The sequence below is a fragment of the Schistocerca nitens genome, chromosome 2 (assembly GCF_023898315.1).
Source record: "Schistocerca nitens isolate TAMUIC-IGC-003100 chromosome 2, iqSchNite1.1, whole genome shotgun sequence".
Classification (NCBI taxonomy): domain Eukaryota; kingdom Metazoa; phylum Arthropoda; class Insecta; order Orthoptera; family Acrididae; genus Schistocerca; species Schistocerca nitens.
Window position 1 is genome coordinate 384,978,774 of NC_064615.1, and position 13,279 is coordinate 384,992,052.

The 13,279-nt window shown below is 38.7% G+C and overlaps 1 protein-coding gene across 1 annotated transcript in view; it reads left to right on the forward strand.

Moving 5' to 3' along the window:
- Nucleotides 1–13,279, forward strand: part of LOC126235040 (DNA polymerase nu-like) — a 213,925-nt gene that overhangs the window by 31,818 nt on the left and 168,828 nt on the right. The window contains exon 4 of the mRNA XM_049943776.1: nt 11,477–11,627. Within this exon, the coding sequence (XP_049799733.1) occupies nt 11,477–11,627 (151 nt within the window). The remainder of the gene's footprint in view (nt 1–11,476; nt 11,628–13,279) is intronic.

The window sequence follows — 13,279 nt, forward strand, 5'->3', positions numbered from 1 at the left end:
ATTCAATACCTCCTCATTAGTTACATGATCTACCCACCTTATCTTCAGCATTCTTCTGTAGCACCACGTTTCGAAAGCTTCTATTCTCTTCTTGTCCAAACTAGTTATCGTCCATGTTTCACTTCCATACATGGCTACACTCCATACAAATACTTTCAGAAATGACTTCCTGACACTTAAATCTATACTCGATGTTAACAAATTTCTCTTCTTCAGAAACGATTTCCTTGCCATTGCCAGTCTACATTTTATATCCTCTCTACTTCGACCATCATCAGTTATTTTACTCCCTAAATAGCAAAACTCCTTTACTACTTTAAGTGTCTCATTTCCTAATCTAATTCCCTCAGCATCACCCGATTTAATTTGACTACATTCCATTATCCTCGTTTTGCTTTTGTTGATGTTCATCTTATATCCTCCTTTCAAGACACTGTCCATTCCGTTCAACTGCTCTTCCAAGTCCTTTGCTGTCTCTGACAGAATTACAATGTCGTCGGCGAACCTCAAAGTTTTTACTTCTTCTCCATGAATTTTAATACCTACTCCAAATTTTTCTTTTGTTTCCTTTACTGCTTGCTTAATATACAGATTGAATAACATCGGGGAGAGGCTACAACCCTGTCTCACTCCTTTCCCAACCACTGCTTCCCTTTCATGCCCCTCGACTCTTATAACTGCCATCTGGTTTCTGTACAAATTGTAAATAGCCTTTCGCTCCCTGTATTTTACCCCTGCCACCTTCAGAATTTGAAAGAGAGTATTCCAGTTAACATTGTCAAAAGGTTTCTCTAAGTCTACAAATGCTAGAAACGTAGGTTTGCCTTTTCTTAATCTTTGTTCTAAGATAAGTCATAAGGTTAGTATTGCCTCACGTGTTCCAACATTTCTACGGAATCCAAACTGATCTTCCCCGAGGTCCGCTTCTGCCAGTTTTTCCATTCGTCTGTACAGAATCCGCGTTAGTATTTTGCAGCTGTGACTTATTAAACTGATAGTTCGGTAATTTTCACATCTGTCAACACCAGCTTTCTTTTGGAATGGAATTATTATATTCTTCTTGAAGTCTGAGGGAATTTCACCTGTCTCATACATCTTGCTCACCAGATGGTAGAGTTTTGTCATGACTGGCTCTCCCAAGGCCATCAGTAGTTCTAATGGAATGTTGTCTACTCCCGGGACCTCGTTTCGACTCAGGTCTTTCAGTGCTTGGTCAAACTCTTCACGCAGTATCTTATCTCCCTTTTCGTCTTCATCTACATCCTCTTCCATTTCCATAATATTGTCCTCAAGAACATCGCCCCTGTATAGACCCTCTATATACTCCTTCCACCTTTCTGCTTTCCCTTCTTTGCTTAGAACTGGGTTGCCATCTGAGCTCTTGATATTCATACAGGTGGTTCTCTTCTCTCCAAAGGTCTCTTTAATTTTCCAGTAGGCAGTATCTATCTTACCCCTAGTGAGACAGGCCTCTACATCCTTACATTTGTCCTCTAGCCATCCCTGCTTAGCCATTTTGCACTTCCTGTCGATCTCATTTTTGAGACGTTTGTATTCCTTTTTGCCTGCTTCATTTACTGCATTTTTATATTTTCTCCTTTCATCAATTAAATTCAATATTTCTTCTGTTACCCAACGATTTCTATTAGCCCTCGTCTTTTTACCTACTTGATCGTCTGCTGCCTTCACTACTTCATCCCTCAGAGCTACCCATTCTTCTTCTACTGTATTTCTTTCCCCCATTCCTGTCAATTGTTCCCTTATGCTTTCCCTGAAACTCTACAACCTCTGGTTCTTTCAGTTTATCCAGGTCCTATCTCCTTAAATTCCCACCTTTTTGCAGTTTCTTCAGTTTCAATCTGCAGTTCATAACCAATAGATTGTGGTCAGAATCCACATCTGCCCCTGGAAATGTCTTACAATTTAAAACCTGGTTCCTAAATCTCTGTCTTACCATTATATAATCTATCTGATACCTTTTAGTATCTCCAGGATTCTTCCAGGTATACAACCTTCTTTTATGATTCTTGAACCAAGTGTTAGCTATGATTAAGTTATGCTCTGTGCAAAATTCTACAGGGCGGCTTCCTCTTTCATTTCTTCCCCCCAATCCATATTCACCTACTATGTTTCCTTCTCTCCCTTTTCCTACTGACGAATTCCAGTCACCCATGACTATTAAAATTTCGTCTCCCTTCACTACCTGAATAATTTCTTTTATCTCGTCATACATTTCATCAATTTCTTCATCATCTGCAGAGCTAGTTGGCATATAAACTTGTACTACTGTAGTAGACATGGGCTTTGTGTCTATCTTGGCCACAATAATGCGTTCACTATGCTGTTTGTAGTAGCTAACCCGCACTCCTATTTTTTTTATTCATTATTAAACCTACTCCTGCATTACCCCTATTTGATTTTGTATTTATAACCCTGTAATCACCTGACCAAAAGTCTTGTTCCTCCTGCCACCGAACTTCACTAATTCTCAGTATATCTAACTTTAACCTATCCATTTCCCTTTTTAAATTTTCTAATCTACCTGCCCGATTAAGGGATCTGACATTCCACACTCTGATCCGTAGAACGACAGTTTTCTTTCTCCTGATAACGACGTCCTCTTGAGTAGTCCCCACCCGGAGATCCGAATGGGGGACTATTTTACCTCAGTATGGCATGAAATACCCCAACTGCTGCTGGCTGCTACCGATCGAAACTGGGGAGTTCATACGCTGCTGTAGTTGCCAGTACCTGTACTGTACAGTGTTGTGTGTCGATTTGTTTGTTGACTGTGTGTTCCATTGTACACCTTACAAAGATGAGTGCTGTAACAAAAAAGAGGAAATTTGTGCCTTTGCATCTAAAATTAGAAGCACTAGGATGACTTGACAAAGGAGAAACAATAAAAAAACTTGCTCTCGAATATGGTGTCGGTGAAGTTACTGTTGGTGACTGGCGAAGAAACCGACTTAAATTGGAACAGTTTTCTTCACAGAAATCCTCACACAAATCTCTCAGTCGAAGAAGTATAAAGAAGTCAGACTTTGAAAAAACAAGTGAGGCATTGTTCATGTGGTTTACCCAACAGAGACGGAAGGGTGCTCCGATTTCTGGCCCTTATCTTCCAAGAAAAAGCTTTGTTTTCCATAAACCAGCTGCAGGAAGGAGATGACAATTTCGCCGCTAGTGTGGGCTGGCTCGACAAGTGGAAGAAGAGGTATGGAGTGCGTCAACTAGACGTATGTGGAGAAAAACTCTCTGGTGACGCTCAGGCTGTTTCAAAATTCATCGCCGAGTTTAAAAAAATCATAACTGACGAAAATTAGTCTAATGAACAAATATATAACTGTGACGAAACTGGGCTAAATTTTTAAATGTTACCAGCGAGGACACTTGCTTCGGACACTTGCTTCTTGTGAAGAAAAAAGTGCTCCTGAGCACAAAAAAAGCAAAAAGCGGCTCACAGTTCTGGCAGCTTCAAATGCAACTGGAAATCACAAACTAAAACTAGTTGTGATTCGGAAGTGTGCCAAGCCAAGAGCATTCAAGAATGTATCCATCTCAGCTCTTCTGGTTGTCTATACACATCAGAATAATGCCTGCATGAATCAGGAAATCATCAAGAACTGGTTTTTTAACTCATTTGTACCTTATTGCAAGAATTTTTTAAATGAAAGGGGACTGCCATGCAAAGCAATTTTGCTCATGGATAATGCGTCCTCACATCCAAGTGCAGGAGAACTGCAGTGCGACAGTATCCGCGCCTTGTTTTTCCCACCAAACGTTACCTGTCTCATTAAGTCCATGGATCAGGGCATTCTGGAATGCCTAAAAAAAAAGTATCGATGGCGATTGCTACAGTCAATCCTGCATTCCGAAGACAACGAAAGCATTGTAGGAGCTTTGAGGAAAGTGACTTTGAAGGACGTCGTGTACTGGATTAGCGAATCTTGGAGCGAAATAAAGTCAGACACAATTTCTAAGTCATGGAAGAAAATTTTACAGGAAAGTATGCCAGACACAGAAACTGAAGATTTAGCAGATGAGGAGGATCAATCATTGTGTAATTTAATCAGAAGATTGTCAGTGTGCGAAGAGGCAGAAGAGGTGGAAGTAGGCGAGTGGTTAAATTCGGATGAACAGTTGGAAGTGACAGACTCTTCTATAATTGACATGGTTAACATTCCATCGCAGTGTGAGAGTGACGAGGATGACACGCAGAGGCTGCACCAATGATGAGTCACACCGATGGCTAAACTGCTCTCGAGGCCGCCATATGCTACGTGGAACAACAGCCTGAGGTGACACCAACTGACCTACTGCTCCTGAGATGGTGGCGTGACATTGCTACGAGGAAACGTTGCAGCTTGGCCAAACAAAAGACACTTAACTATTACTTGTCTAAATAACTAATTATTGTTATTCTGCCAATGCAAATGCATGTGTAAATAGTTTTATTTTAATAAAGTTCATATTTTGACCTGTATTACTTACAACATTGTAATATTTCTTTTTCCCATTTAAATTTTGATAGTCCGAGTTTTCGATAGTTCGAGGTGGTTCCGGTCCTCCTCACCTCGAACTATCGAGACTCTACAGTACATGGTTGGATGCATAGCATGATAGAATGAAGTCCTTACGGAAATTTGGAAACACTAAGATCAGACTCAACATCAAAGCTTCCTTCAGTTTCTCAGAAGCACAGTGACAATCCTCTGCTCTGACAAAAAAAAAATTGAACCTTTCTTAGTAATTGCATCAGTGGCCTGGCAGTATCTGCAAAGCCTTCTATGAACCTTTTATAATAATTAATGTTCCAGAAATGATTGCAGTTCCTCCAATGATTTAGGTACAGAAAATTCGTTTACAGCTTTAACTAACCTTGTGGTTCATCCTAACCCCATCCTACCTAATTATGAGACCAAGTCACTTCATCTAACACAAAATTACACTTCTTTGTACTCAACATTAAATTTTTGGCCCTCTGTCTCATGAATACCTTCCTTACGTGTTGGATGTGCTGCTCTTTATCACTTGCAATGACATACCATCAAGATACATCATACACTGACATTGTTTCAACACTCTGAGAACTCCATCCAACAACCTCTGAAATGTCACAGTTGTGTTTTTCAATCCAAATGCACGCTTCTGAATTGATAACAATTTCTAGCTGATCATGGACACTCCTGAAGTCCACAATTAAAAAATAGTTGCACCTGGTTAAATAGTCTAAGGGTTTCCATAGTGTTCTGCAGAGGGTGGGCACCCATTAGAGTCTTGGCATTCAAGTGTTGATAATTGCAATAAGACCTATATTTTCATGATCCACCTGCTGATTTTTTGGACATGACAACAGCTCTGTCCAAGGGCTATTTCTTCCTTCAGTAATCCCGTCCCTCAGCTACTGATAGCTGAATTCCTCCAGAATCAGCTACAAATACCTTGGCATCCTATGTGGTCTGCAGTAAACTGCTGATTAATTTCCTTGAGTGTTTGGTGCTGCATAACATGGACTGCTTGTAATGGCCCTTTTGGAAAAAATAAATAAATAAATAAATCCCTTAATTCCAACAGTAACTCCGCCACCTGTTTATTATCACTCCCCTTTAGGTTCTTCACTTTCCCTCATAATGCAACTCAGTGACATTTGGCGACTGTCCATGGTCAACACCCTTCATGTCTCACTGTTCCTCCTGCAGGATATCCACATTAGCAAACAACATCCCCCTTGTTATCCTTAAGTCCTCGCCACTTCCCCACCCAATATTTTATTTACTTCCAGCAGTTCCACATGCACAACACTACTACTGGTAAATTAAACTCAATCTTAACCCAAAGCAATTTCCTGGTGCCCTTACATACACAGTTGTGTGTATTGAGTCTTAGTGTGATTATTCTCAGTTTAAACAATTTGTCACACTCTAAAGATTTGTGCCACAACAGTGCTACACTGGCAGCAGTTTTGTCCAACTGAAACTTTTTTATTTAGAGCTCCACAGTGTGTTGCCAAAGATCAATTTTGGTACAATGCTGATACAAGAAATCCAATGCTAGACTCATTTCATAGCTCTCACTCACGTTTGACACAATCTATACAAATTGTCTGAACTGAACCACACCAAGGCAAACATCTATATCCACCGATCCCACTGGTGTGACATTGCTATCCCCAACTCCATGCAATCTATACCATGACTGGTTCCATTGCTTGTGTTCCACCAGATCCCCATTGGAAACTTACACAGATGTCCCTGTATCCAACAATATCCTGCAGTTCTTCTTCCCACTATCCCTTTGACTGGAGAATCCACCTGTGCGCATGACTTCATAGCATCTAATTTTAGTCGGAATGCCCATAGGTGGACCTCAGGTTCCCTTCGGCATTTAACACTTGCTTCATCCCTGGTCCCCTACCGCTGAAACTATCACCACCATTACCCTGACCTCTGTCACTGCTCTCGCTGTCCCATGACTGGTGACATTGCTTCCACACATGCCCTATCTATCCACATCTGTAACACCTTATATTGCCAAAAAAAAAAAAACTGTCCATCTAACTGCAAACTCAATTGACACATCAATTCCCTTGCATTCTGCTGCCAGTCTAACAACTGTGTGCTAATCAGTTGGTATCTGTGTTCATACTCTCCTCGATGTTTCTGAAGGCAACCCTTGTAAAAATGTGTCAAGTGCCCTCTGCTCAATCTTCTGTAAAATTACTTCATTCTGCACCATCTCATATATACAATCATTGATCTTTCTTATTCTATCTGCAAATTCTTCCATTGATTCTGTATACCTCTTTGTTACCATGCCTGACTGTTCCATAAAATACCTGGCACTATTGTGCTTTGTATACTTTTGAATTCACCCATTTTTAAATTCTTTTCCATTTCGATTTTTACTATCACATAACATGCCTTATACAATCAAAGATTGTGACATAGGTGACTTGTCAATTTTACACTCTATATAATAATACTAATAATAGACAATAAACTAATAATACATATGGTGTAACATCTTCAAAGAGATATTTTAATTACAATTCCAATGCATTGTTGCCATTCAAGAAATCTTCTACACTATAGTAACATTTATCTTTCAGAATTTTTTTCCAATTCTGTTTGGTACCTTTTACATTTGGGTCATCCATAGCTTTCCATATTTTATTTACAAATTTCATGCCCATATAGTATTGGGTTTTTTCATATTATTTTAATCGGTGGGTAGGTAACATGTAGCTCGTTCCATATCTAGTGTCATATTGATGCAAGAAGCAGTTGCCCTCAAAAAGAGTTGGGTTTCTTTTTGTGAAAGTGAGTTTCATAGATGTATATGCTTGGTGGTGACTCCATAACAGATTTTTATTGACTAATACGCCAAGGTCTGCAACTCTAATTTTTTGTCCATATACCATATTTCACTTATAGACTGTGCAGATTGTTTTGTAGTGAAATGAACAATTTCTGTTTTTGTAAAATTTAATGTCAAGTTATTGTTTTTGACCCATGTCTCCACTTCCCCAAGTGTTTGCTCAATATGACAAATTATGTCTACCTCATTTTTACAACAGACTACAGCTGTTGAGTCATCTGCATGGAGGATAGTATCAGACTGGACCTGGTGTGGCATATCATTAATATAATACAGAAAAAGTAGTGGTCCTATATTGAACATTGTGGAACACCTAATTGAGTGTGTTTCCAGCCAGAGAGAAACTTCTTGCCATTGATGTTAATAAATACTCTTTGTTTTCTGCTTGCCAAGTATGATGACATCCAGCTAAGAGATTTGACATTTCCTGACTTTTGTGACTAATTAATTTATTGCATGGATTGTGCAGCAGCCTTTTCTGAAACCATACTGATTGCATAAGATAATGCTGTTAGATGAATTGTGATTTTCAATCTGATCACATGCAGCTCTTTCAAATATTTTTGAGAAAATTGGTAACAGTGAGATTGGCCTATAGTTGCCCAATTCATCTTGTTTGCCTTTTTTTATGTACTGGCTGAACTTCTGCATATTTTAATCGATCTGGGAAGCATCCCTCCTCAAAAGATTGGTTGATTATGAAAGAGAGTGGATATGCAGTATTGTGATGGACTATTTTTATTATCTCAGTGGGGGACCTCATCCCACCCCACAGATTTTGAATTTTTTAGGGACATTATGATTTTGATGACATCTGAGATGGAAACATGAGAAAACTTAAAACATGGGCAATTACTGTCTGTCATATTGGGCTTTGTTTTTGGTGGTGAACAGTCATCAAATTTGTTACAGTTTATGAACAAGTCATTGAATGATTCACAAATGGCACTGGGTTCTGTAACAGCTCTACCATTTATCACTATTTTAGAAGGGCATTGTCTCTCTGCGTCACTGCCAACTTTGCTTCTTATAACAGACCAAACAGCTTTTGATTTGTTTTTTTTTTGCATTTGAAATGAAGTTATTTTTCGCAGTACATTTTGCTAGTTGAACTAAGTTTGTCGAATTTTTTTTGTATGTGCTTACATACTTAAGAAATTCAGGGCTTTGATTTACTTTTGCCTCAATATGCAGTTTCCTCTTAGTAGCACTAGACACCCTAATTCCTTTTGTTACCCATGATCTACTTTTATGGGACCTGGTCCTCACTGTTACAAAAGGGAAGCATTCATTGAATATACCCAAGAATTCAGTTAAAAAGTTACTGTAATTGTCACTTGTGGAAGTGTGTTTGCTGACTGTCCATACTCCTAAATCTAGAAGAAACTTTTCTTTTACATAATAATTATAACTACTTACAATATTGTCAATACATGTTGCAGAGGTTGCTGTAATTCTTGTATACTGATCAAAATAGAGATTTAGCCCATTTGTGGCTACCAGGTTCTTTAAGTGTAAAAAAAAAAAAAATGTCATCAGTCCTTACATCTATGTTGAAGTCAGCACATATAACCACTTTCTTGTACAGTTTCTCACTTTTTAATTTATGTAGCAATGTATCAAACTTACCTAAAAATACAGAACTTATATGGTACCCAGGTTTGTGAAATATGCTGATAATTAATATGTTATACTCTTTAAGTTCTATACAACAACTTTCAAATGTACCTTCTTCATTCAGATGGCTAAAATTCTGTCTGATATCATAGTTTACCAAGAAATGAACTAGTATGCAAGATCCTCCATACCCATTGGTCCTACAAAAGCTGGTAGCCAGTTTATAGCCTATAAGTTTATTCAGAAGACTGATATTTTCAGATTTTTATTACTTTCACAGATTGTTTCACACTTTCTAGCAAAATTTCTTCAAATATTGCAGTTCGCTTGAGAGCGTCTGTATAACCTGCATAAGTTTTGCTTCTTCACTTAATCTTAATTTCACAACCCTCAAACATTCTGTGTCATCTCTGCAAAGTTCCCAAGGCCCTCCACAAATTCTTGCACACTCTCATTTGATTTACTAGAGAAATGAGCAATTAAACTTTCAGCAGACAAATCTATATTTCACTGTGGTGGCTGCTCCTCTACTAGACCACTTAGTCCCTATTGCTGCTTTTAATTGTGCTACCCTTCCGACAATATGCAGACTGCCTTTACTGCTTTTAATTATGCTACCCTTTCTGACAATACGGAGACTGCCTTTCCAACTCTGACTTTGCTGAAGTCTTGTCCTTCAAAACACTTCTTTTGAAACACCAGCAATTACAAGACAATAAAATAAAGTACATTAACTTAACTCTTATGTCTAATCACTAGCCATTTAGATTCACAGCACTGTCTAGCCTTATGTCTGTACTGCTTACACGTGAAACATGCTACTGATACTGATTCTGTACATTTTGCTGAATGATGTTCCAAATTACACTGGATACATCTGATAGGTACTAGCCAGTCATATCACCCATTACCGCTAAAGTGCAACAGTTCCACTGGTTCCTTACTTTTACCAAAATTCATCTTACAAAGAGCAATGCAGTCATGTTTCCTTTCCATGACCAAGACACTTTGACAATTAAATTTCTTGGCTCACTATATTGTGGATTCAGACATTGCACTGAAAAAGTGATGCCAGTATTCTGACACCAGTTGCAATAGCTGGTGGGTTTGGTGTGCTCAGCACACGACATCTGGAGCCAATCAAACAGCCTGAAATTCTAACTTTCTTTACTATGGCTCCTTGCTATGGATCAATAAAGGAAGTCACTGCATGGTTGAAGCATCCAATGGCCTACTTTGAATTGTCGTCACACAATGCTGACACGGCATAGCCTTGGTCGGGCAGTGGATTTTTATGTAACTGCCTCTGCCAGCAGTGAGTCTGGACCTGGGTGGTCTCAGCTAGCTGTGGCCATGTGTGTTGTGGCATGGCTTGGATACCCTACACTGTCCAGCAGGCATTGATGGCCGAAAGCTGCTTCCCAGAGCCGGTGCTGGCGTGATGTGGTGGTGGCTCCAGGTCTCAGTGTTTCAGGGCAGACTGCACTGATGCAGGCTCTAACTAACAAGCAGCATTCTTGTTGGCGCTCAAGTGTCACAGCCCCATGGCAATAGAGCTGTGGTACTAAGTATATCTCAATGTTGTGAGGTTATGAAACTTTTTGTGGAATGTGAAAGTTATTATTATGTGATACTAATGTATTTAATAAATAGAGCATCAGTCAAGTTATTCATGCCCAGAATGAAGTTTTCAGTGACCCATCTACCACCTTTCAAACTTCACAGAAGTTCTCCTGTGAAACTCAGGACTAGGACTCCCAGAAGAAAAGATACTGCAGAGACATGGCTTAGCCACAGCCACAGATGGGACACAGTATATATCTACCATGAAGTGTCACATCAGCTCACACTCCACTGCAGAGTGAAAAATTCATTCTGGAAACATCATCCAAGCTGTGGCAAAAATAAGAAATGTCTCAGCAATATCCTTTCTTCTAGGAGTGCTAGTTCTGCAAGTTTCACAGGATACCTTCTGTGAAGTTTGGAAGGTAGGTGATGATGTACTAGTGGGAGTAAAACTGTGAGGACATGTCATGAGTCGTGCTTTGGTAGCTCAGTAGGCGGAGCACTTGCCTGCATAAGACAGAAGTCCAAAGTTCGAATATTGGTATGATGCACAGTTTTGATCTGCCAGGCAGTTTCAGATTATTGATGATTTTCAGATTCAGGCAGTAATCAAATCAACCCAAAAATTAAGTACCATTTTAGAAGTAATTTGAATTATGCATTACCATTTAATGCTGCGAAGGCATCTTGATATTCATCAGCTTGTTCTGATGCAACCATCTGAAAATAACAAGTTTGCTCTCTTGTAAAATTGTAGTTAATATTCATAGGATTGACCAATAATTGGATGGGAGTGTTAGAACCTTCATCAGCTAAAAATTGTCTCTATTACATTTTATCAATTTTAACACTTTTTTTGGATGTTTACCGATATTATTTGTTAAAGAGCTTAAGTTTTATTTTCCTTATGCAGGATGAGCCAACTCAGACAAAACTGTCCTCACTACCTCAAGCCTTGGATAAACTATCGTTGTGTGCCAAGCTGCTGTATCAGAAACTTGAGGAAGCTGGATTGTGGAGACTCTTTCTAGACATTGAGATGAAACTTGTCTCAATTCTTTCAGGTGAGTGACAATAATATGTATGACATTTAAAAATACAACTTAACAAATCTAGAAGGTTTCTGACATTTTATTGTCATAAAACATCTTACTGGGCTGAAGAAAGAGCAAGTTTACACTGACATCAGGGTTTATACAGTAATACTAGATAGTTTATTGATCTGACAGTGTCCCAAATAAAAATAAAACTTGGCATACTCATTTATAGACCAAAGATCCACAGTTCACAGTTGAGCACATGGTAGAAAGAGAATGGTACTTCAGTGCAGCAGTTTTCATTCATGTTCATGTGAATTAATGTAACAATGGAAAATAAGTTTTCCACACAAGAACAAAAATGTCAACACTGTTTTAGGAAAAGTAGTGCTTGTACTGGAGCATTTTTTGTATATATTGTTCCCAGGAAATTGTTACATAAGTATATCCTTTGGTTCTAGTTGTATCATATGACTGTCTTCTGTGCTAGAAGCAAATCACAAACAGGTGGTTCCCTTTCAGTCATGTACACATTCAGACAAATTATTTTGTTGTAACCTTTGTTCCAAAAGTTTGTTACGTACATATTTTGCTTCTGAGATTCGACTCAGGGAGAATAGATGTGCAACACCATTGATTAACATGTCATGTGAGATTTAACAAAGTTATTTTGAAGGAATCATTCTCCACTAAGCACAGTGGTTGTATAGTAGATTATGATGAATCATGAGAACCATCTGAAGCAAGTCACTTAGCAATTTTTAATAATGAATAATTTAGTGCTGAGCCTTCCATATGCATATGCAATGGGACAGTGAGATTATTTATTACTGCTCTCCTAACACGAAAACAGGACCAGTGTGCCTCCATGAAAGTTTCAGCACAGGAGAAATGCTTGCATGGTATTAGATATCACTCCTTGGTTTATTTCAAACTGGAGACATGAGTCTTAGATGAAGGAACCATGATGTGTCTGTTGTGTCAAATGAACCTCTTAGGTGTTGTGCAAGAACCATAGACCTTAAACTCAACATGGCACTTTTCAAACTTGTTAGTAATTATCTATATGAGTCTGATTTTATTTATTTTGATTTAGAATGGACCCAGTGCTTTTCCTAATTGTCAGTTGATGGTGGTTACTATAATACACAACAGTAACTTTGTTGTCAATATGCAGTTTCTTTTATCTCAGAATAATGTGATACCTCAGCAAACTAATGCATCCAGACATAGAACAAGAAGCATCTAGGTTTGGTCTGGTTAGTGCTCCAAAGAATATCTTTGAAAAAGCAAGTCACTCTGTTCACTCAGTATTAATCTAACTGAAAAAAATATAAAATAGCAAAAGACTGACTGATGCTCATAATGTTCCACTTGTAGATACCACATAGCTGTGAGCACTTACATCTTTTCATGTGGACCTCTCATGCTTTATATTATTTAACTCACTGTAAGTCATCACTGTGACTCTTTGGCTTTCTTGGACCTTTTATTTATATACATTGCAGTTTGGAACACTGCTGGAAGTAATGTAATTTAACACAACAAGATAGTCCATCAGTATGCCACTCCCAGTCACAACCTATTGCCACCTGTTATTGCATCCCTGTGGAAGACCTAGGTGCAAGACCCATCCAATCTGCCCATCCAGCACTTCCTATTCCATTTCTGTCACAGGC